Here is a 23,902-nt window from a genome sequence, read left to right on the forward strand (position 1 = left end):
ACTAACAGATTATTCAATATCAAGTTCAACCTGTTGCTTCCTTAGGATATTCTAAGAACTCACACAGTATAAAGTTTATGTGACTGATCTTATAATTTATATTACATGACAGATATCTAGCTGCTAAGATTAATTTAGTAATCCACTAAGCCCTGTCTGTCCAACTACAAAAACAGTTCTCACACACTAACATCACACTCCAATTCCTTTTCTCAAAATTGCTGAGACCTTTGTCTTCAGTCTCCCTCCCTTCCTATTTTATCATCCCATCAGAATCATTCATACAGGAGAAACACATGTCAAACCCCAACTTTAAGCTGACAAGTTCTTATCAGCACCCAGCTTGACAAAGATGCATCACTGTACACACAAGAAAGAAACAGCCAAAAAACCTGAACTCATTTCATCTTAGAGGCAGTAGGATAAGGTCAGAGGATAAAGCAGTGCAATTTTGAAACACACTTGAGCCAGCATCTTCCAACTAAACAAACAAATATCAGATTCTTGTCTTAAAATAAGCCATCTTCCTGCAGAATGTGATGCTTATGTAAGAAATATTTACATGAGAAGTAAAAAGACACTAAATGTTGAAAGTATCTGAACACTCACACTATTCCTAAGAAATTGTCAACTCATTATTACTAGTTGTTAATCTTGCTTATTCTATTTATTCCCACACTTGCTCCCTGTTTCAACCTGTTCTTCAGTCATAGGTCAAAGCATATCTTATGTAAATCTATTTTTGACTTAAGACAAAATTGCATTTTGCAGAAAAGGGAATATAAACCAAAGCAGAACTGGAAACTAAAATGGAACAGACAGGGTATAGTATAGGATCCTCCTCAAAAGCAAAACATGACAATTTACCATACCCCCAAAACAAAACCTCAAGCCAGTGACAAATGAGGTTGAAGGTTAGAAGGCTGAATTAATGAGAATAAAAAGTAATAGCAGTTCTGTCTATATAGCCTTTGGTTACAGATCTTGATTAAACATCCATTTGTAAGCTCTGCTATAGAATCCTTAGCTATAACTCTCAATATAACTAAAAATAATTGTTTAAGATGGGAGCTCTTTTTACTGTTTATTTCATACTTTAAGGATTTACTAGTAATATTTTAACATGTATGAGGGTTTTGCCTGTGTATATATAGCATGTGTGTGCCTGCAGAGGTCATATGAAGGAACTGGAACTAGAGTTATAGGCAGTTGAGAGCTACCACGAGGGTGCTGAAAACTGAGCCTGAGTCCTCTGTAGGGGTAGCAAATGCTGAGCCATCTAACCAGTCCCAGAAAGAGTGCTGTATACCACATAAAAATAAATACGGAAAATGACAATCCTATTCAATTCCCTTAACGCCTTTAATATTCTCTACCTCTAATTTCAATCTCTAACTAAATAGATGGCCCTGAAGTTGAGAACCACTGATCTATAAGCTTTTTTGTGTGGAAGCTATTTTTCTAAGATAAGGTAAAAATAAACCTGAATAGGACAAAACAAATGAACAGGAAAACAAAAGAGAACAACAACAACAAAATACCTTAAGAAACACATATAAATGGAGTGGTACACATATTCACACCACTGGAATAGTTTATGTGAAACATTCAAGTGTGAAGCATGCTGGTTTCAATTTACTGCTTATTACCGACTCATGATTTTCACTTTAGGACCACCAAGATGGCTCAGCCGGCAGCAGCATAAGCTGCACAATCTCCGTTTAAATCCCAGAACCCATACAAAGATGGGTAAAGAGAAATGTGACACCACAAAATTTTCCTCTGGCTTCCATATAACTTTATGGCGTGCATATACACACATATCATGCACAATAATTTTTATATCCTCACTTTATTATTTTCTAGCTATCTTAATTGTGAAAATTATAACATCTTAGTAACAAGGCTGTATATAATAGTAATTCCTAACCAATTCCATTTTGTCTCTCTCTCCTGTATTTTACTATCTCTCAGTAGTGCCTTTATATGCTTTCAAGTCTATTCTGGGCTTTTTAAACTATTCTTCCAAATTTTTATTGCTTAATGATGCCACTCACAACATGAAGCCATTATCATGCCTGTGATGCTGCCGATTACACAAACCTGCCATAGGATAAACTATGTAAAAATTCAACAACTGGATATAGAACATGAAATTTGATAATGAAAATAATAACTGATATTGATATATGTGTATGTATTTACTATATTTCTTGTTGCTATTTCTAGTCCTTGTACTACAACTTTACAACCTGGTATGATGGTACACGCCTTTATTCCCAAAACTTAGGGGGCAGAGGCAAGTGGGCCTGAAAAATGGTGAGCTCCAGACCAGCCAGGACTATAAACTGAGGGTCTGTCTTGGGGGGCGGGGTTTGGTTCCTTGAACATGCTAGATAAGCAGTATACCACTGAGCCACATGCCTAGCCCAAACTTTACCGCTAAAAAAATACTTACTGCATAAACTTAATGTTTACCCATACTAAGAGAAGTCCCATGACCATCAGTAGATGGCCAACACAATGATATGGTATTTTTGGAGAATTTTTTTTCTCATGTTTTGATTGAGTTTTTTTTTTTTTTTTTTTTAAACCTTAAGGTGTTTATTTGTTTGTTTGTTTTTGAGAAAGGCTTCTTCCTTTTAGTCCTGGCTTTCCTGGAACTCACTCAGTAGACCAGGTTGGCTTTGACCTCAGAAATTCACCTGCCTCTGCCTCCCAAGTACTGGGATTAAAGGCGAGCACCACCACTGCCTGGCAAACCTTAAGGTCTTTATATGGTTACCAACTTTGTGGTTTCAGGGGTTTATTTCTCTGGTGTGACTATGTGTGCCTCTCCTGTGTTTCTGTTTATTCCTTGGCTCTTTTTTCCCCCTGTCCATTTTTTTTATCCTATTCAGGTTTATTTTTACCTTGTCTTAGAGAAAGAACTTACACACAAAAAAGCTTTATAGATCAGTGATTCTCAAACTGTGGGCCATGACCCCTTTGGGGGTTTAGCCTATCATATATCCTGGATATCAGGCATTTACATTAAGATTTGTAACTATCAAGATTTCAATTATGGATGTGGGTCAGCACAACGTGAGAAGGTATATTATAGGACAGCAGAGTTATGAAGGGGGAACCACTATTATAGACAGAAGCCAATATTAGTATTATTTCCTTACAGGCAAAAAGTACAAATTGAAATAGCCATCAACTAATACATGAACACACTGCCATAGATACAAAGTTAGAAACAGGGTTTTACATGCCTGTAATCCTATCATGTGAGAGTGAGGCAGAAAGTTAGTTGGAGCCAGCCTGAGCTACACAGTGGATCTAGGCCAGACTACATTTGAAGACCCTATCTTCAAAAGAAGAAAGAAAGAGAATTCCATACAATATTATCCAGCCATAGAAGGAATAGGCACACCTATACACTAAGTGAAGAAAGAGAAGCCATAAAAGGCCATATAATTTATGTACAAAAAAAATGGCCAGGCAGTAGTGACATATGCCTTTAATCCCAGCACTCGGGAGGCAGAGGCAGGTGGATTTCTGATTTCAAGGTCAGCCTGGTCGACGAGTGAGTTCCAAGATATCAAGATCTAGCTAACTAGACAGAGAAACCCTGTCTTAAAAAAAAAAAACAAAAAACCAAAACAAACAAGAAATAAAAAAATAAAAAATAAATGTCCAGAGTAACAGACACAGAAAAGGAGTCAGAAAAGAAAAATAGAGAATGATGCCAATAGTATATTTCTGAAACCATGAAAACACGGAGAAAAGCAGAACAATCTTGCAAGCATACTAAAACAATGACAGAACAGAAAATTTTCAGGCAATCTCAAACTATCTTTTGGTGTTGCTATGGATAATGAAGAGTATAAATTTACAAGCAACAGTATGAATCAACTTCCAATTATCACACGCATAGGAAAGGAACTCATCACTATTTCCTTATAAATAGCAATATTACATATTCTAGCAAGTGATTTCAAGAATCAAAACATGTTTCCCAAGAGAGCATCTTATTAATTATAAGGTAACTAAAAATACAACTTCTTAACTTACAGCCCAATTTAATCTATTCTATTATACAGTCTAACAGTCTCAGAACCAATACTATTACCATTCCCAAAAAAAGAGAGGGGGGAAAAATATCTTCTATTATCAACAAGCTGTGACAGAGTAAAAGAATCACAAGAAGTCAGTGGTTTCAAATAACTCTGAAGTTAAAAAAAACATCATTTAAAACTCTCACATAGGCAGGCCTTGGTGGCGTATGGCTTCTATCCCAGTCCAGGAGGCAGAAAGAGGATCTCAGTGACTTTGCAGCCAGCCAGGGATATGTAAAAACCTGTCTCAAAACAAAACTGTCCTACTAGTTTAGCAGCTTTACTTTTCCTTGCTGCCATGGAGACCTATAACTTAATAAGGGAAAATAACAGTAGAATCCTCAAGACTTTATATTTTAGAACATAATTTTGGGCTCAGCAGTTAAGAACACTGACTGCTCTTCTGAAGATCCTGAGTTCAAATCCCAGCAACAACATGGTGGCTCACAACCATCCATAAAAAGAGATCTAACTCCCTCTTCTGGTGTACCTGAAGACAGCAACAGTGTACTTACACATAATAATAAATAAATCTTTTAAAAAATAAATAAATAATATTAAAAAAAAACATAAGTTTAATTCAAAGAAACTGGAAATGTCAATAGACATGTAGAAAATGTCTCAACTGAAAGATATGAGAAACCTCAGAAGCACTTTGCAATTCATCCTCTCTTTTTCATCATTTCTTCCTTTTCAGTATACATTCCAAAGTGCCTGATATCTAAACTCTTAAACACAGCCTTTCTCTACCCAAGTGCTTTTGATGAGGAGTGGCCTACCCTTACTTATGGATGAAAAATAAGAATAACAAAAGATGAGAACCCATTTTGGCCCCTGGTCTCTTTTAGGCTATAAATTCTTATAATGCATATTATTGATTGAAGCCTGCCTTTGGAAGTGCTAAAAAGTGTGAAGAATTAGCATATCAACAAAGCTAGTACTGGTCTATTATTGTACCTGTGTAGATACTCTCAGCATGTACTTGGTGTCTAACTTTAAAACAGAAGAGTATTACTTTCAGCACACAGTAACTTTAAATTTTACAAATGTATCCTTTACTACGTAACCTGTTACTATGTAACCAGAAGGTTCAAGGAAATATGGATCCTGAAAGTAAACAAAATCTGAAACACATCTTCAATTAGTATGAGATTTTAAATGATTTGCTTAGTTTAAATACAAACCTGTATAGGTGGAATATCTGGCAACGATGGAAGATTTTCTGGATTGGTGACTGAGGGTATTAATTCTATTGCTGTAACAGATGGGCTGGTGGGACCTCTATTTGCATTTGCCATAGTTGCTGTGGTAGGGCTTGTTGGGTTGATTGGGTTGTGTGCTGATACAACAGGAAAGGGTCCAGCATGTCCTGGGTTTGAATGCTATTTAGGAAAGAAGGTACTATCATTATGTGCTCTGACAGTGTCTCTGAACCATACCTTAGCAACAATTATAACTATTTTAGTGTATCCTTTTCAAACTAAAAGTATCTGAAACTGATCAAGTGGGGCCTCTCAAACTTATGCAAGAGAACAGTTTAAACTAGTCTTTTCATTTTTCACTCCTTTTTATGTACTATCTCGAAGAAAACCAGATTTGCAAATAATTGTCAACCTGTTAGCCTACTAATATGATCAAACAAGGATATATGAAGATAGGGAAGCCACCAAGTTTGCAAATAGCAGGACACAGAAGACATTCAATCCTCTTTGATTCTTTAGTCTTTCAGCCAATTAAAAAAGAGCTACAAACTGTAACTTGATATGGTAGAAATCATGATGAATTTCAGAAAGGAACTATGACATCGATTTCTAGCTCTACTATTATGCAGTCCTAAACAGTGACGAAATCTTAAATAGTAATCCTGAGTTATAGATAAATGATCGCTTTCTGATTTCATTAAGAGAGCTATTACAAGGATTATTTAAGTCATACATGCTTAAGGTCCCTTAGAAATATTTTGAGCTGCCAGGTAAGTCGTTGGAACCCTATGTAGGTCCTGTAAGAGTAACAAGAGCATTCATCACTGTGCCATTTCTCCATTCCTACATAGCTTTTGAGACAAGGTCTACTATAGTCTAGGCTGACTTGAATTCTCTATAAAGCTAAGGATAATCTTGAACTTTTGATCGTCCTACCTCTCTAGCAATGGAATAAACAATCAATGCCACTAAACCTGACATAATTTACATTTACTACATCATCATCATCATCTTGAAGTTTCTTGGCAGCAATGCATCAAACCCAGAATTTCAAGCATTTTACAACAGAACTACACCCTAACCCACAGTAATTTTTAAGATTAAGCATATCTAGAAAGAATAATAACTGAGTATAGAAAAAAATATAAAAATACAAACATACAGTTAGCCCAATTAACGAATCTTTGTTATCAAGATCAAAATATCATGTTAAAAAGCATACTGACAGTATAAGAAAAATTAAAACTCTAACCTTGATTTTCAGAATTATCATCTGTGACTAAAGGTAAATCAAATGTTGCTTGGCTTGTTTTTCACTCTAGGTAATGAGTTTGGATAAACCAGAGTATCTTAATGCATAGTATAAGTTTAAAGAACGAAATTTTCATGTGAAGGTACATTTTTCTGGGACAAGCAAATATACATAAAACAACAAATTATTATAAATATCAAAGACCCTGATCAACGACTCTAATTATGAAAAATGATTCCTTTTAGTTTTAAAATTGTATGACTCTTACAAATGTAACTCTAGGCATACTTGTCTTTGGAGATGTGGCTGCATCATGGAATACTGAGGGGCACTGTGCCTGGGAATCCCTGGTATTCTAGCAGCATTCTGAGCCAGTCTCATTTGATGGGCTTGAAATGCTCCACAGTTCATGTTGCCTCTCTGCATTGTTTGCACACTGATCAATCTTGGTGGCTGTAAAAAGTAGAAATTTTAATTCATATAGTATTCCCCCTACCCTTTTTTTTTGGGGGGGGGGGGCGGCGTTGAGACAGGCTTCCTCCTTTTAGCCCTGGCTTTCCTGAAACTCACTATGTAGACCAGGCTATTCTCAAACTCAGAGATCCACTTGCCTCTGCCTCCCAAGTGCTGGAATTAAAAGCATGCACCACCATGCCCAGCTGATATAATATTTCTACAAATTTATTATTCAATCATAAAATGTTAAAGTAACGGTAATTCAGATAGAGCATGTAAGTATTAAGAATGTAAGTATTAAGTAGTATTAAGGGTATAGAAATTAAGCCATATTCTCTTTCCAAACCCAATACTTACAGAACTGATAATTACTATGAAAAGTCACTCCAATTTTTTTTTCTATCTCCATTTTCTGGGAAAGAAGGGAAGGAGGAAGGGAGGGAAGGGCAAGTGAAATGGGGTCAACATTAACTCATCTTGTTGTGGAGTTAACAATATTGATTGTGAAGCAGCACATAACACCAAAGAATAATTCCAGCAAATGCCTAATGCACCAACAGCTTAGAAACAATCTGGTTCTTTGGCTCACAATTGTATGGGGGGGGGGGGGTGCATACATCATAAGAAGGGTAAAATGTCACTGCTTCCCATGATCCTACCTTTATTCTTTAACTTTCCCCATATTTCTGACTATTCTGACTTTTTAACTTCACCTAGTAACTCATATTGTGTGATTCATGTGCAGAGAATAACGTATAGATTTGTGATCTTCTTAATTTCTATCATTAATGGAAGAACACAATGCTTACCTGTTGTTGTAACATCTGTGGGGCTGCTTGCCTGGGATGCTGCTGTGTTGTTGTTGTTGTTGTTGGGGCAGGAGCTGGTGGTTGCTGAAGTCTCATCTGTTGTAACTGCTGATGTTTCTGTGCATACACTTGTTGCTGCATGTGCTGGAGTCGAAGCTGTGCTAAATTAATCTGTCCAGGGGTTTTACTAATGTGGTTTGTCCCTGGAGGAACTTGCCCAACTACAACATTAGGAGTATAACCAGGAGCTGGCTTACTCTCTATTACTAGATTACCTGAGGATTTAAAAAAATAAGAAGGATTTACAAATAATCAACTAAATTGCCCAATTCAAAGATGAATCACTGTCTTTCCCTCCTCCTGACAATTAGCACCTCCGAGCATCCAACAGCACATCAAAAATGAGAGCTAGGTTTGATGATGCTAATTAGAAACTCAATAGATTCCAAAGCCCCTTGAACCCTCCCACAAATAAGCTCATTATTCAGAATACACTATCTGTTCTTAGACCTGTGTGGTGGGTATGGTGTATGTGTGCATGTACATTTTTTTGAGGTGGGGGCGTGGATGGTTGTGGGCATGCACAACAGTCCACATGTGGAGGTCAGAGGACAACCTTTGGATGTCAGTCCTCACCTTTCCAGCTAGTTTGAGGCACGGTGTCTTTGCTGCTGCATAACCCAGGCTAGCTGGCTGGAGACTGAAAGAGACATTATTAGAGGAAGGATCCAGTCAGTCTGAACCAATTCTTCCATGACAAAGACTCCAGGATATATTCATGGTAGTTGCTATACTGATTCTATCTGCCTTCTTTTTCTCTTTGTTCCTTCCGTTTCTTCCTTCCTTCCTAAATGTGTATGAGTGTTTTGACTATGTATGTCCGTACACCAACCACTGTATATCTGGTTACCCAAATAGATCAGAAGAGGCTACCAGATCCCTTGGAATTAGAGTTACAGACAGTTGTGAGCTGCCATGTGGGTATTGAGAATTAAATTTGGGTCTTCTAAAGGGTAGTCAGTACTCTTAACCACTGAGCCATGTCCCCATTGCCAATGTTAAGGGTGAAATAATATTCAGCTACCAAATAATTTTCTGTGGAAATTCTGAATACTTTAAATCATTTATACCTTTAAACTGGTCATTTCCCTTCTTTTTTATACTGTCATTTTCTTTGAGGTAATATTGGTAGGCCACAAAGAAAAAATCTTGTTTATAAAAAAATGATTTTTATAAAAACTTTTTTGAAAATGCAGTACAAAATGAAATACACACAAAACTCTCCCCCTCTCTCTCTCCCCAACCCCCAAAACGTCAAAACAACAGTGATTTTCTGGTGCTACATCTAAAGGCAAAATTGAGTATCTTTTTTCTGTTTACCCAAAGAATATTTTATTTTAAGCAGTAAAATTCAAATCTCAAGCACATGATTACTTTGAAAGTGGAAATATTCAAAAGAATGGCAGATTTCATTCTGAGTCATACTGTTTCATGTCATTTTACTGTAAGAGAAGGGGTCTTATAAATGCATAGGCTCAAGCAACCCTCCTGTCTCAGTCTCCTTAGTAGCTAAAATTACAAAAATCACTTGCTTGGCTTTTTGTTACTCTCCAAATTTCACCCATGTTCTTTGTAGGTCAACAATGTGGAGAAACAAAGGCAAAATCTATTTCTTTATGGAGTGAAAAAGAGTTCCTAGCTGGCTGGTGGTGGCGTACGCCTGTAATCCCAGCACTGTGGGAGGCAGAGGTAGGTGGATTTCTGAGTTCAAGGCCAGCCTGGTCTACAGAGTGAGTTCCAGGACAGCCAGGGCTACACAGAGAAACCCTGTCTCGGAAAACAAAACAAAACAAAAAACAAAACAAAACATTCCAGAAAACCAAAAACAAAACAAAAACAAAACAAAACAAAACAAAAACAAACAAACAAAAAAACAACAAAAAAAGCAACAACAAAAAATTTTGTCTAACATTCCTTGGAATGTGGCTACAATACTTCAGTGAACTCAAGTTCCTTCTCCATTGAACCACTTGATATAATTAAACTACAAGACATCTAAATAATTAACTAAGTAAATATTAATTTTGAAAAATAATGGGTAGAAACGGACCCCATGGAAAGCATTCTTCCAGGATGACTGAGGCGTTAAGTAGAGAGCATGGTTTAGTGAGCTGGAGGACAGGGTTCAAGCCCCAGCACTAAGCCCTAAAAAACAGCCTAGCCCCAAAGAACTTCCAGTACCCAACACATTTCTTAAATCACTCACATCTAAAAGTTTAAAAATTATCAAGAATCTGCTAAAATAGTTTCTTCTCACAACATTACAGTTTAAATCATATCCATGAAATGATTTCTCACCTAAATTCACTACATTTTTGGCCCAGAAGGTGGGATCACAATGGAAACGAATTGCTCCATTGGCAGCAGGAACAGGATCACATCGTGCTTTCAAAATATGCCGTAACTGAAAAGTAATCTTCAAGGGAAAAAAAATTTCCATTAGTATTAAAATTAAATGTTAGCTGAAGAAGCATACTAGAGACATGTTTTTAAGTTCATAAAGCCCCAGATACCACAGAAGACAGTGTCAAGATCTAAATTAGCTAGAACATGAAATGCATATACTTGAATTTCTGCCACTTTTGATAATAAACTGTACTAAGATACTAAGTATCCTCAAAAGAATATATATGGCACTAGAGTCCAAGAAAATGACAGAAATACAATTCATCAAAAGTAAATGGGATCAACAGAAAGATAAAAATTTTCTAGCTCGTTGAGTCAAGAGAATTGATATGAAATTCAGGTTAACCGTGAACCCTTGCATCAATCCAATTCCAAGTACTGGCTGGAATTACAGCCATACACCATCATGACCAGCTTTTCTGAATCTTTATATAAAGATGGTTACATTTGCCACCAAAATAAATGTTTATGTTTTAAACAAGTTTTTATATTTACAAAATAAACGTGCTACACTTGTAAATAATGGGTCCATTAAGTAAAAATAAAGATATAGTGTGCCTCACCAGACGCTTGCTATAAAGTAGTGCCGTGCTGCTGCCACTTGCGATGGCCCAGTTTGTAAAGTTCATAACATGCTTCACCTGCCGAGAGAGGCCTGTGATGTCATTTTGCTGCTGTAGTAGCTTCATCTGTCTTTCTTTTGTAACATTCTGAAATATAACAACAACTTCACTAAACAATTAAAAAAAACTTCACATACACAAACACCTCTACTGCAAAAACTGTGTAAGAGAGACCTGTAATTATTTAATGAGTCTATAAACAATCAGAAGGAAAGCAACTAAGAAAAGGATGACTAAATCTTTCTGCTCTAAGTTAATCCACTCCATTCAGGACATTAGCAATTTATGGTTTTTCTTTCACCAAATAATAACTTTAAAATAGTGTCTTCCTGTTGTTGGGTTGATCCAGTACACTATAGCCAACCTTGAGGAATCATTTTATATAATCTTAAATAACTATTCTTTCTTGGTCCAAGAAAATACTGAGCTAATTACTAGTGCCACCTACAAGCATGGCTTGAAGATATGGTTAAATTTTCTCCTAAATACCAAAAACAAAAGAAAACAAGAAACAACAAACAAGCAAACAAGCCCTGAAAAATTCCAGAGGTCTAAGGATGAAATTAGGTAAGCTGGTATAACAAAATTCACAAAGAAAAGACAGTTTCAGGAAAATGCTGCAAGGAAAAAAAAATCAAATGTTCAGAAGAAATCACTCCAAAGAAAGGATAGGAAATGTCCTACATACTTTGATATTCACTATGCCCAAGATAACCTACCTACTTCTTAATCACTTTCTCTCCCAAATTATTCAACTTCATTTACTAAACATTATTTGTCAAAGGGGAACAAGTGATTTATATCACTTTATAATATAAATCAACAGATCAAAGTATTGAACAGATAGAATTATAACCTCACTAGAATCAATTCTTTAACAAAGCTTAGGAAAACATCTCTTTTATTGCTTTGAAAAATATTATACAAGAAATCACTATTTTAAAAATTATTATTTTATTTTAAAAATTATTATTATTATTATTTTAAAAATTATCATGCTAAGAATATATGGAATATTTATTACAAAGTACTTACAAGTTTTTAAGTTCTGAAGTCCTTGAAAGAGATTTACAATTATTAATTTTAGATGTATTTATAATACATTTAAATGTATCAAATACAGTTACTACTAACTGCTCTGGATTCATATGGTTATTCTAGAGATTAAATCTAGACTACAAATAGAATAAGTAAGAAACACCAATTTTAATATGGTCAATATTCTCACCACTGTTTTTCAATGTAAGATGTGTTTAAAAGACAAAAATTAAGTTATTGTGCTCACAAGATTTTTTTCATTTGCAAGTAACTATCAATCTCATATTTTTAAAGGGGTCTATGAATAAATAAAATAGAAAAACTCTAAGGACAACCTAAGGTTAATGTAAATCACACTTTAAAGTTACAACTTTTCAGTGGCATATAAAATACACCAGTATCATATAAACCTACATAAGAGCATAAAATGGTCAAATAAAAAGTTATTTATTCTTTAAAAACCTCAATGGCTATAAAATTCGAATTTAAAATTTTCTGAGAACATATCAAACTACAGTAAAGATTTATATCAAAACTTGATGGTGGCACAAGCCTTTAATCCAAGCACAGGAGAGGTAGAGTTAAACAGATTTCTCTTGAGTTTGAGGTCACCCAGGTCTAAAGAGTAAGTTTCAGAATACTCAGGGCTACACAGAGAAGCCCTGTCTTGAAAAAAACAAAACCCTAAAAACTTCATTTCAAAACTACACGAGAGCCTTAGAAAATTTATAACTATTCACATATTAATTTCAAAATATGAAAGGTATGCAATGTATAAAATAAATTAAATTTAAGGTTTATATAATTCAAAATGTGGACATTTTTGGCCAATTATAGAAATATATACATTGCTCAATCACAAACCCAAATGCATTTATAAAGTTAAACTGAGGCCTCTTGCTAGAAATGAATAAATTCAAAATACTTGCTTTGTCTTCATCTATATCATGTTTCAGTAATAATTCTTTCCTAGGTATCACTATCACCAAGTTATATGGCTTCAAAACAACAAACAAATAACAAACAAACAAACAAACAAAACACAGTGTTTTATGTCAGGTATGGTGGTGCACACCTTTAATTCCATCACTTGGAAGACAAATAGGTTCTATAGGTTCAAGGCTAGTATGAAGATTTCCAAGCCAGCCAAAAAACAAAAACATCAACCAGTGTTATTAAAATGAACTACAAAGTAACTAAATATAAGTTCTCATCACGAATAGAAAATTAACAACAATAAAAATACTTCCTATTTTACTTTATCTCCAAACCATTTAGAAGCGCTCTCAATAAACATTGAGAATAGCTGAAGAACAGGAGAAGCATTTGTAATTTTTGCTTTAAACCATACCTCTAGCTGTTGTAAAAGAGATTTTCCTTTCTTATTAATTTCATTGATAAGGGTAAAGATGGCCACTTTAATTTCCTGTTCTACTCGTTTGTTAGTCTCATTTACTTCTTTAATCCTGAATAAGAGAAATGAAGCATTAGATCATCAACTCAACCTATGTCTGAATCAACAGTTACAGAAATTCACCCAACCAGGCACCTTACACAAAATAATTGAAGTCAAAAATTTGTCAAAGTGCATGACTTATGTTTCAACAGAGCTATAGCCACTTTATTAGATCTAAAGTAGTCATACGAAGACTGAATTCAGTATTTAATAATTTAAATTAAGCTCATGAAGCCCATTTTATTCATCTGCAGAACAATTTTAAACTCCTATAAGCATATGATGTACAAATAGCTAGCCCTGCTGACTTAGTGTTAAATTTACTACATTTATTCTGTTTAATCCTTTTTCTAATTCCATTTAAAAAGGATCCTGCCAACAAAAGAATAACATTGGAATCAATAGTTAACCTTTTGAAAAAACAAGAATTTAAAATAAAAGCTTCTATTTTACTTCAAATGTTATCCCTTTAAATATGGGTTTTAATTAAGTTTCATAATTTTTCTCTCAAACTGGCTTTACACTGTAGATACTAAAAATGTGTATTAAATAACTAGAGATTGAGGGAATGCCTGCAAGAAGTGACCCAGGGGCTTCTTTTCTTGCTAAGAATGTGTTCTATTCCACAAAGATTCTGAAACACTTGATCTATGGAAAAAAATATTAAAGTTTTAAAAAATAGGGAGGGGAATTATGGAGAGATGCATCATTAATGGAACTTGCTGCAAGGTTAAAACAACTGAAGTTCAGATGCTAGCACCCACACTACAAGCCATACTGGTTGTGGATTCTGGGAAACAATTCTGGATCCTCTGGAAGGGCAGTAAGTAAATACTCAACTGCTGAACCATCTCTCCCACCTTGCCTTTTATTTTCTTTTGGTCTCACTAAAGATAAAAATTTCCATCACTATTATTTTCCTTCATTCAAACATGTTTCAACAGATCAGATGTACCTTTGTACATCTTATTATGTGTCATTTTAACCATCACAAATTAATAGATTTTACTATTCAAGACAAAGCCTCAATGTCTTGAGTTTATACAATAAACACAATCTAACCCTATTCGTACTCTCAGGAATGTCCAGGTTTAAATAAATTGTGCCCATTAAACTTGTAGTATATTGTTCCAGTGTCAAAAATTGTAACCTAGTAAACAGGCCCTCTTTAGAAGTTCTTAACACTCATCCTATAAATATACCTAAACAGAATAATGATAAAATAATGAGGGCTAGCTAGAGAGTTGGCCCAGTGGTTAAGACCACATGTTCTTGCAAAGGACCCAGGTTTGATTCCCCCACACCTGCATGGAGGCACCACTTCATTAGGCACTAGATATGCATGTGGTAAGCAGATCTACATGCGGGCAAAGCACTCATACCCACAAAATGAATCTTAAAAAAAAAAAAAAAAAAAGAACATCTTTAAAAAAAAAAATAATAATGACGATGATGATCACGGTAATGGTAAAAATAACAGTAGCTAAATACTTAGGACACCAAATCTATATTATATATTCATCTTATAATGCTGCTAATGAAATAAGTAGCTCTGAATGCTTTTTTGATAATATATTTTTTCACTACTGGGTTTCTGTTGTTTTGAGAACACACACACACACACACACACACACACACACAGAGGGGCGGGGAGGAGGGAGAGAGAGGGAGGGCCAGATGAAGATGTTGGGTGCCCTTCTCTATCACTTTCCTCTTATTTCCATGAGATTGTCTTGCACTGAGCCTAAAGCTAAGTTGGTGTGCAGCATACCCCAGTCATCCTTCAGTCTTAATACTCTTCTACACAATCTCTGCTTTTAGTTCTGTAATTCAATCCCCTCCATATTAACTCATTTTCCAAGTTCAAAGAATATATACATTGAAGCCTTATTAATTCTAAATAACAAAGATGCCCAGTCATGGTGGTGAATGACTTTAGTCCCAGAATTCTGGAGGCAGAGGCAGGTAGATTTCAGAGTTTGAGACCAGCTACATTTACAAAATGACTTCTAACACAGTCAGGGCTACACAAAAGAACCCTGTCTCAAAAAACAAAAATGAAACAAAAGATCAAAGACACATCCTAAAATTTTTAAATGTTTTTTGTAAACTTAATAAAATATACCAACTTCAAATTTTATCACTTCATCTATTAAAAATTTTGTCTTCGACATGTTTAATGTAGTAGGAAAATAAGTTGCATTTGGATACATTCCTTCTTAAAAAACTTTAAAACAAGATTAAATTTTTTATGCAACAGGCTTACCTATTCTGCACTTGTGTGGCAGCAAAATGAACATAATTCTTCTTTTCAAGAAGCTTAGCCAACAGATTTTCAATTGCACCTTTCTGATTTTGAAAAGCTTCTTCTAAAAATTGATACCTTAAAACAAACAAAAAATATATTTGAAACCGAAACATTATAATTAAGACTTAGGAAGTGAGTTACACAAGACAATCTTGAAATAACTCTACCTGCTGGTCATTTCCATAGTACTACAATAGCCATTTAACACCATCTGCCTGGAATAGCCATTATGAAAGAAAAATTTCCTCAGAAAACTGACTTACCTCAGAAGTTTTAACTTAGGGTTCTATTTTTTTTTTTTAATCCTGAATAAGATGCATACAATTTAAATCATAAAATACAATATACTATACAAAATACTATAAAGTTCCTAAAGTTCCAAAATCATTGCTACCAGTCTAACGTACATAAACTCAGTGACTGAGTTCTATAAACCAAACTCATGTGCTAAGCAATTACTCTAAAACTTATGTACTCCCACAAACCTAATTATGCATTTTAAAATAGAACTGTAGTCATGATACACATGTATTATGTAGTTGCATCTGGTTTTATTACCTGCTATGTTTCATGAGGCTTTCCAATGGAATTCTATCAAATAAAGATATCAATATAGCTTTACTCTAACAATGTCATGTTTGATATATGCTCAAATTTTCTAATTATAACACTAGAAATGTATATTTAATATTAAAGTCCAGAGTCCTTGGCTACCAGATACTAGAATAATAGATTTCATTTTATATTTATTAAATCAACAAATTAATTTCAAGTTTCTTCTGCATGTTTGTCTCTTTGTTGTTGTTCAGTGTACTTTCTATATAAAGTACCCCTATGGCTCAAATTATGGTAATACTTAGGCACAAATCAAATATGCATTGATACCACACTGTGATGAGATATAATCTGTATCAAAAATGTAGTGTCTATAAAATGGCTTTCAGACCTAGGAAATCTCACAGAGAAATCCTAACAGTTGAATGTTTAGTACATTACATACTGAAATTTAAACAGGATCAAAGAATATTCAAATGTCAAAATATGAGACAAGATCTAACTTAAACTAAATATCAATGGCCAGGTATAACATGCCATTTCTTTGTTTTGTTCTCAAAGTAACATGAAGCTTTTGAATAATTCTAAGCAGAATGTGAAAATTCAGAACTCTAGGAAGATCATAAAACAGAAATAGAAAACTAAAAATATCAAACCTAAGTGAGACAGTATAATAACAAATGTGAGAGGTCAATTAAGGCAATGTTAATAGTACAACAAAATTAGATGAGCCCACTGGTACATACAATAGTGGCATAAAGGTTATTGGGGTAACCAATTACATTGGAGGTAGGGTTTTTTTTTCCCCCCAGACAGGGTTTCTCTGTGTAGTCCTGGCCGTCCTGGAACTTGCTCCGTAGACCAGGCTGGCCTCGAACTCAGAAATCTGCCTGCCTCTGCCTCCCTAGTGCTGGAGGAGGCAGATTTTAAGATCTATTATACATGAGCACCATACTGCATATCTGGTAGTGGCTTGGGGGGGTCCTAGGCCCTAGTCCAGAACCCTGTACTGTTCTTTTTCAAAACAAGTTATTCCTTCACTAAATACTTCTGCTCGGATCCATAAATTAGGTCTTCCCTCCACCTTGACCAGAAAAGCTTCTCCCTGCAATACTCAGCAGTGAATGCAGGGACTTCTAACTGGTGAAAGTGCTAATAAGTCTCTACTGAGTAGTGAGTCTTAAATGAGACACTTGTACCAATGCCGCCGTATCGTATCACAACTCCTACCCCAACTGAGATGCTATCACAGAAGGACTTAAGAATATTAGAGCTAAGCCAGGCAGTGGTGGCGCACGCCTTTAATCCCAGCACTTGGGAGGCAGAGGCAGGCAGATTTCTGAGTTCGAGGGCAGCCTGGTATACGGAGCGAGTTCCAGGACGGCCAGGACTACACAGAGAAACCCTGTCTCAAACAAAACAAAACAAAAAGAATATTAGAGCCAAAGAATAGAAAGGAGAACTTTGAAGTGTTGTCTTGGGGGTGTGACGTGGCCACTGCAGTCATGAACTTACTATATAGCTACAATATCCTACATAAGATCAAGTCAACAAGATCACTCAATATTCAGCAACAGGCAGCACTAAATTGACTGAGTGGATAATAAGTCATCAAGGGCATATTGGGAATGTTGAGTGGAATAAATGAATAGCAAAGCTAAAGATGTGTGTTTCAATGAAAGAGTACACACTTAGCGTGAATGAGGTTCTGGGTTCAATAAGCAGTACCAGAAAAGACTAAGAGTAGGCTCAGATAGGCAACAGAAGGAAAAATTCCAATGAAAGAGAAGAGACCAGAGAGATGGCTCCACTGGTAAAAATCTTGCTGTGCAATCCTGAGGTCATGAGTTCAGATCCACAGCCCCCATATACAAAGTCAGGTGTGAGGTACGTGCATATAATCCCAGGGCAGGGTGGTGTAGAGGCAGGAAGACCCCCCCCCCACCAAGGCTTGATGGGCAGTTAGTTTAGTAAAGTACTTGTCTCAAAAAGTAAAGCTGCAAGTGATCAAGGACAATAGAGGACACTGACCTTTGGCCTATATAAACACATACACTCAGCCACATGCACACATGCACATATACTATATGGAGAAGATAGAGAGGTAGGGCCTCTAATTTAAAAGATAAAGCAAGGATCTCTCAATTATTTATGAAACATAAAAATTTTCTATAAAATTACAGACATGGTGGCTCTTCCAGAGGTCCTGCAACCACATGGTAACTCACAACCATCTGTAATAGGATCTGATGACCTCTTTCCAGTGTGTCTGAAGACAGCGTACACACGTACATAAAAATAAAATCTTTTTTAATAAAAAATTTTTAAAAAATACAGTTGTACTACATGATGCTGTTTTGTCAAGAGTAGACACATTTTCATCAGACTATAATGAAGTATAATTGCTATGCTATGTATCTGTCTAAAGATAAGTTTTAAAGTTTTTAAAAAAATGTTTATAAATCGTGTTTTAAAATTTAGTGTAGCCCAAGTATACCAGGCAGGGCTTATAAACATTATAATATTTTGCGGTCCTGGGCCTTCAAATTGGCTCAATCTCTTATTAACTCATCCAGAGCCAACTTTCAGGCCTGCAACTTCCATTTGTGGTGTCTTAGAAATACAAAATTTTGATCTCTTGTATCATACATTCCGTGTATTTGCAGGAGCTATACAATGACTTCCAGGCTAGCTAGCCCAAGTTTTAGAGACCCTATCTCAGAAAATGGAAAGGGGGGGGGGGACCTACAAAGACTAGGGGGATCTAAAAGAGGAAATTGCTATGTATTGCGACTGTCAGACACTAAGGCAATAGTATTCTACAGTTAACGATTGAGTTAAAAAATTAAAATCTTTAAGAGATGAAGAAAATGACCTCAGAGATTTTTTACAGAGTAGCAATAGTAACTGGTTATAGATCAGGGCATGATTTTAAAACCGAGATCTGGAGGGAGAAGAAAGGATGGCCTAAACAACAGCAAGGAACTATTGCATAAGGTCCAATGACAGAGAATGAAAAAAACTAAGAGGAGCACGAGGAAAGCGAGGTCTAATTGTAGGGGAAAGAACCTAGACAAGGATGAAAGAAGCAGCTGAGGATACACTCTGCTGATGGCAAACCAATTAGTGAACAAAGAAGAGACAAGACACATGATGAGTCTTACAGGAATTACAAATGATACCTGGGAATACAGTACTCTCTTAGGGTCACAAGAATAAAAGATAATATTAGTCTCAGTAGACTAAAGGCTAATGGTGATAGAGATACTTCAAAAAGTGATAGCAAACAGAGCAACATCTGGGCTTTCTTCTGTAACCTATGAATGGAAAAGAAACTAGCTTTTATACTAAGCCCAGCCCACCTTCACCCCAGACAGGAATAGTGAGCAGAATATGACCATTGCATGACTATTTATTTCAAGAGAAAAAAAAAAAAAACTCACTCTAGGTGTGTATGCTCCATTCTATGGCATACTGAGATTCTCTAATAGTTGCCCATGAACATCATTAGTTTTTAAGATTTATTTGGGGCTGGAGAGATGGCTCAGTGGTTAAGACTCCCGACTGCTCTTCCAAAGGTCCTGAGTTCAAATCCCAACAAGCACATGGTGGCTCACAACCATCTGTAATGAGATCTGACACACTCTCCTGGTGCATCTGAAGACAGTACAGTGTGTATTTATTTTTATGTGTATGAGTGGTAAGCCTGCACATACGCAGGAGTTACAGAACCCCCGTAACTGGTGTTACTGGCAGCCCTAAGGTCCCATTTTGGGTACTGGGAACTGAACTCAGGTCCTCTATAAGAGCATATAGTATGTTTAGTTGTTTTGTTTTTGAGAGCCAGTAGCTCTGGCTGTCCTAGAACTCACTTTACAACTCATTCATAGAGATCCCCAAACTCTGCCTCCTAAATGCCAGGATTCAAGTTTTGTGCCACCACACCTACCTGACACCAATTTTTCAGTGGCCAATGACATTTTTTTAAATGACCCAATACAACAAATTAAAAATCTGCAGTTCTAGTTTAAATTTTCATTCTCAGCCTAACAAAGTTATCTCTATTGTCTATGGCATTCAACTTTCTAGTTTCTTACTTTACGAACTTGATTTGGTGACAACATCCTCCAGAGATAAACTGTTCACACAGAGATAATGTCACAAAGCACTCTGAACAGATAGCCCCAACAACTTACCTAAATGCCAATAAAACCAGAAAGCTTGTGTACTACAGCTAAACTGTAGGGTCTTTGTGGCTATGATTTTAAGACTGAATCTTTGCTTCTTTACATCTCTCTCAAGTGGAGTTAAATACCATGTGATGGTAGTTATGTTTTGACTAACTTTTGCCAATAGACTGATAGGTATTTCATGGTAATGAATGAGAAAGACCACCACTATCTACATAGACATAATAATTCAGAACTTCCAAGTTTTCTTATTTTACTTTGTATTTCACTACACATATATTATCTGAGTTCTTTCAGAAAGTGTCACTAATATCAAAATAAATAAATAAATAAATAAATAAAAAACTATGGGTAAACAGGGTCAACACATTTCAAACCTCTATGTTCAAGACTCACCTATAACTTATGAGTGGGTTAAAAAGCCAGGTAGTACATAAAGGACTTTGAACTATTTCTCAGGGAAACCCAATGCACTAAGATTCTTAAAACCCACTGTCCTAACAGTTATTAAAGCTAAACTCTAACACATAATAAAGTTAGACTAGGAAGTAATGTATAAAAACTAAAGACTATTAATATTTTTTTTAAAAAAGACAAAAATACAAATAATTTTAACAGCTGGGTGGTGGTGGCGGCACATTTCTGTAATCCCAGCACTCTGGGAGGCAGAGGCAGGTGGATTTCTGAGTTCGAAGCCAACCTGGTCTACAGAGTGACTTCCAGGACAGCCAGGGCTATACAGAGAAATCCTGTCTCAACAACCCCCCAAAATGATTTTAACAGACTTAACGTAATATGGTTATATTTGCTTTACCTGAACATTATTACTAGAATGGACAGCATGTCTAATCGGTGAACATTTCACCAGCCTAGTGTTACAGATAGCCAGATGGTAGGTGCTAATGTGTTTAATCCCAGCACTGGAGAGGCTAAGGCAAGTAGACAGACCTCTGAGTTCAAGGCCAGCCTGGTCTATAGAGGGGTTCCAGGACAGGCAGGACTACATAGAGAAAACCTGTCTTGAAAAACAAAAATAAACAACCAAACAAATAAAAGAAGCATGGAAGTTCACCTGAAGGACAATCTTGACATGTTAAATGGAAATCACTATTCCAAATGCAGACATTACTAAGACAGAATAAACCTAGTAAACAGATTAATTACTTAAAAAAAAAAAAAAAAAAAAAAAAAAGAAGCTAGTGCCAATATTTTCTCTACACAACAACCCTGATATGGACTATTTAAAAGGTGAATGGGTCAGAGAGTACAAAGAGTAACACTTGAAGGAAGTAATGCCACCACCTCAACAGTCCGCAGATATGATCTTAGCTTCAACCCATCACCAACACGTTTCTATGTAGAAAGAGTCAACTGCACCTTGCCTTCATATAAAACCTCAATTCAGAGTTAACATACATTTATTATGTACTAGGCAATTTCAAATCACCATCTTCCTGTCATGACTTGGTTAAAAGACTTGCTGCAGGCAAGTCTCCAGTGTAGTAATACACTATATTAATAATACTAAGAGTGATTGAGCCGGGTGGTGGTGGTGCACACCTGCAATCCCATCACTCTGGGAGGCAGGAGCAGGCGAATTTCTGTGTTCGAGGCCAGCCTGGTCTACAGAGTGAGTTCCAGGACAGCCAGGGCTATACAGAGAAACTTTGTCTTGGGGGGTCAGGGGGAAAACAAATCCAAAAAAAGAGAGTGATTTAAATGCAATGGTGAATATATGTGCTCAATAGAGGCTCACTGATAAACTCAGTGAAAGTTTCTAAAGGCAGGTCTAAGAATAAATAATTCTTAGAAATAGCCTGGAGTGTGGTATTTTACAGATAAAAACTTGCTTTCATTACTTATCCTAAAAACTAAACAAAAAGCCCAGGATTTATTTGATACTTTTTGGATTTTTAAAAGATGTCTATTTTACATATGGGACTATCATTAGCACCCTAACATTAAAACTTCTAGCATGCTGGGAAGGTGTAACAGCGGGTAAAAAGCACTTTCGATAACAAACTTGACAACTTTTATTTCAATGCTCAAAACCCATGTAAAAGCTGAATGTGGTAGCACATGTCTGTAGTCCCACACACCTACAGTGCGATGAGGCAGAGACAGAACTGACAATGGGCTTATAGGCTAGACACTGTAGAATATGTAGAGCAGCCGCAGAAACAAGAGACTCTTGTCCCAGAAACAAGGTGGAAAGAAAGAACTAGTAAAGCATTGTTCTGACTTCCACGTGTGTACTGTTCACACATATACCCTCTCTAACACACAAAATTTTAAATTTAAAAAATGTTTAATTACCAACTACTGGAACATAAAGTTCCTTGCAATTGTCTGCTACTGAGAAAGTAGCATACCATCTACTGCATACCACATACTATGCTGGGAAAAAAAAAAAAAACAATTAAAAATTCAAACTGTGCATTCAAGACCTGACTGGTCTACCAAGTGAGTTCCATGACAATCAGGGCTACATAATGAAACCCTGTCTTGAAAAACACACGCACGCACACACGCAAACTAGAAAAGGTGGGGTGGAGGAGCGGAGGAAAAATGCAAATGTCCAAGTATCTCAATACTCTTGGGCCACACTCAAAATACATGATATACACTTAATATGACTTCTGGATGTATATGACAACACTGTTATGCAGACTATAGCTTATGGTAAAAGCCTATAAGAGCTATCCAATGGTAAGCATTAGAATTTTGGAGCAGGAAACTTCTAGACACTGGGAAATAAAGGAGACCACTTGAAAAAAAAGTTAGCTGCTAATAGACATTAGTCAGGGCAGTGTCCCTAGAGGAGATAAATTAATCCGGAAATATCGAGTAACTATCACATGTTCAAGTACTGAAAGGAACTGTAATGTAGAAAGAAAATTGCACTAGAGTATCCTATAACATGTAAATATTTTTATAGGAGAATGCAAACCAGTACTCATTATACCTGTAATCAAGTCCCCCCTTGCCCACAGGGTAACTTCGGAATCAACTGAAGAGCTGCTGCATCTTTTGATTATCATCTATCAAACTATTCTAGGTGAGCATAATATCACAGAATCTATAGACAATAAAAATGGCTGGAGTGACCAGAATCCTCTTTAGAAAGCCACCATTCCATACTCTGTAGAGTATGCCAGTTACATTTGGGCTTTTACTATATTCTGAAAATGGTATCAGAAGTAAAAGTGGTCTTGTAAAACAGATGGTGAAGAAATAAATAGAAATAAGATTATTAATGTATGGCACACTGAAACTTATACATTTCCTACGATAGACAAATAACTTAAAGGAATTTTGTTGTTGCTACTGAAATTTTATGAACATACTTCAACTAAATGCAGAAAAACTTTTAACATAACAGGTCTCAAAGCAGACAGACCAGTTATAACTTCTTTGTATTAATGGGAAACAGAGCGTTTGTGG

The 23,902-nt window shown here is 35.9% G+C and overlaps 1 protein-coding gene across 2 annotated transcripts in view; it reads right to left on the reverse strand.

Annotated features, from left to right (window-relative positions):
* The window catches only part of Trim33 (tripartite motif containing 33), a 76,950-nt gene that overhangs the window by 16,535 nt on the left and 36,513 nt on the right, over positions 1–23,902 (reverse strand). For both annotated transcript variants that reach the window (XM_052179613.1, XM_052179612.1), the window contains exons 5-11: positions 15,672–15,788; positions 13,301–13,415; positions 10,852–10,998; positions 10,181–10,298; positions 7,823–8,097; positions 6,846–7,010; positions 5,288–5,485 (exon numbers count right to left, since the gene is read on the reverse strand). In XM_052179613.1, coding sequence (XP_052035573.1) covers positions 5,288–5,485; positions 6,846–7,010; positions 7,823–8,097; positions 10,181–10,298; positions 10,852–10,998; positions 13,301–13,415; positions 15,672–15,788 — 1,135 coding nt within the window. The remainder of the gene's footprint in view (positions 1–5,287; positions 5,486–6,845; positions 7,011–7,822; positions 8,098–10,180; positions 10,299–10,851; positions 10,999–13,300; positions 13,416–15,671; positions 15,789–23,902) is intronic.

This window comes from Apodemus sylvaticus, chromosome 4 (genome assembly GCF_947179515.1).
Source record: "Apodemus sylvaticus chromosome 4, mApoSyl1.1, whole genome shotgun sequence".
NCBI lineage: Eukaryota > Metazoa > Chordata > Mammalia > Rodentia > Muridae > Apodemus > Apodemus sylvaticus.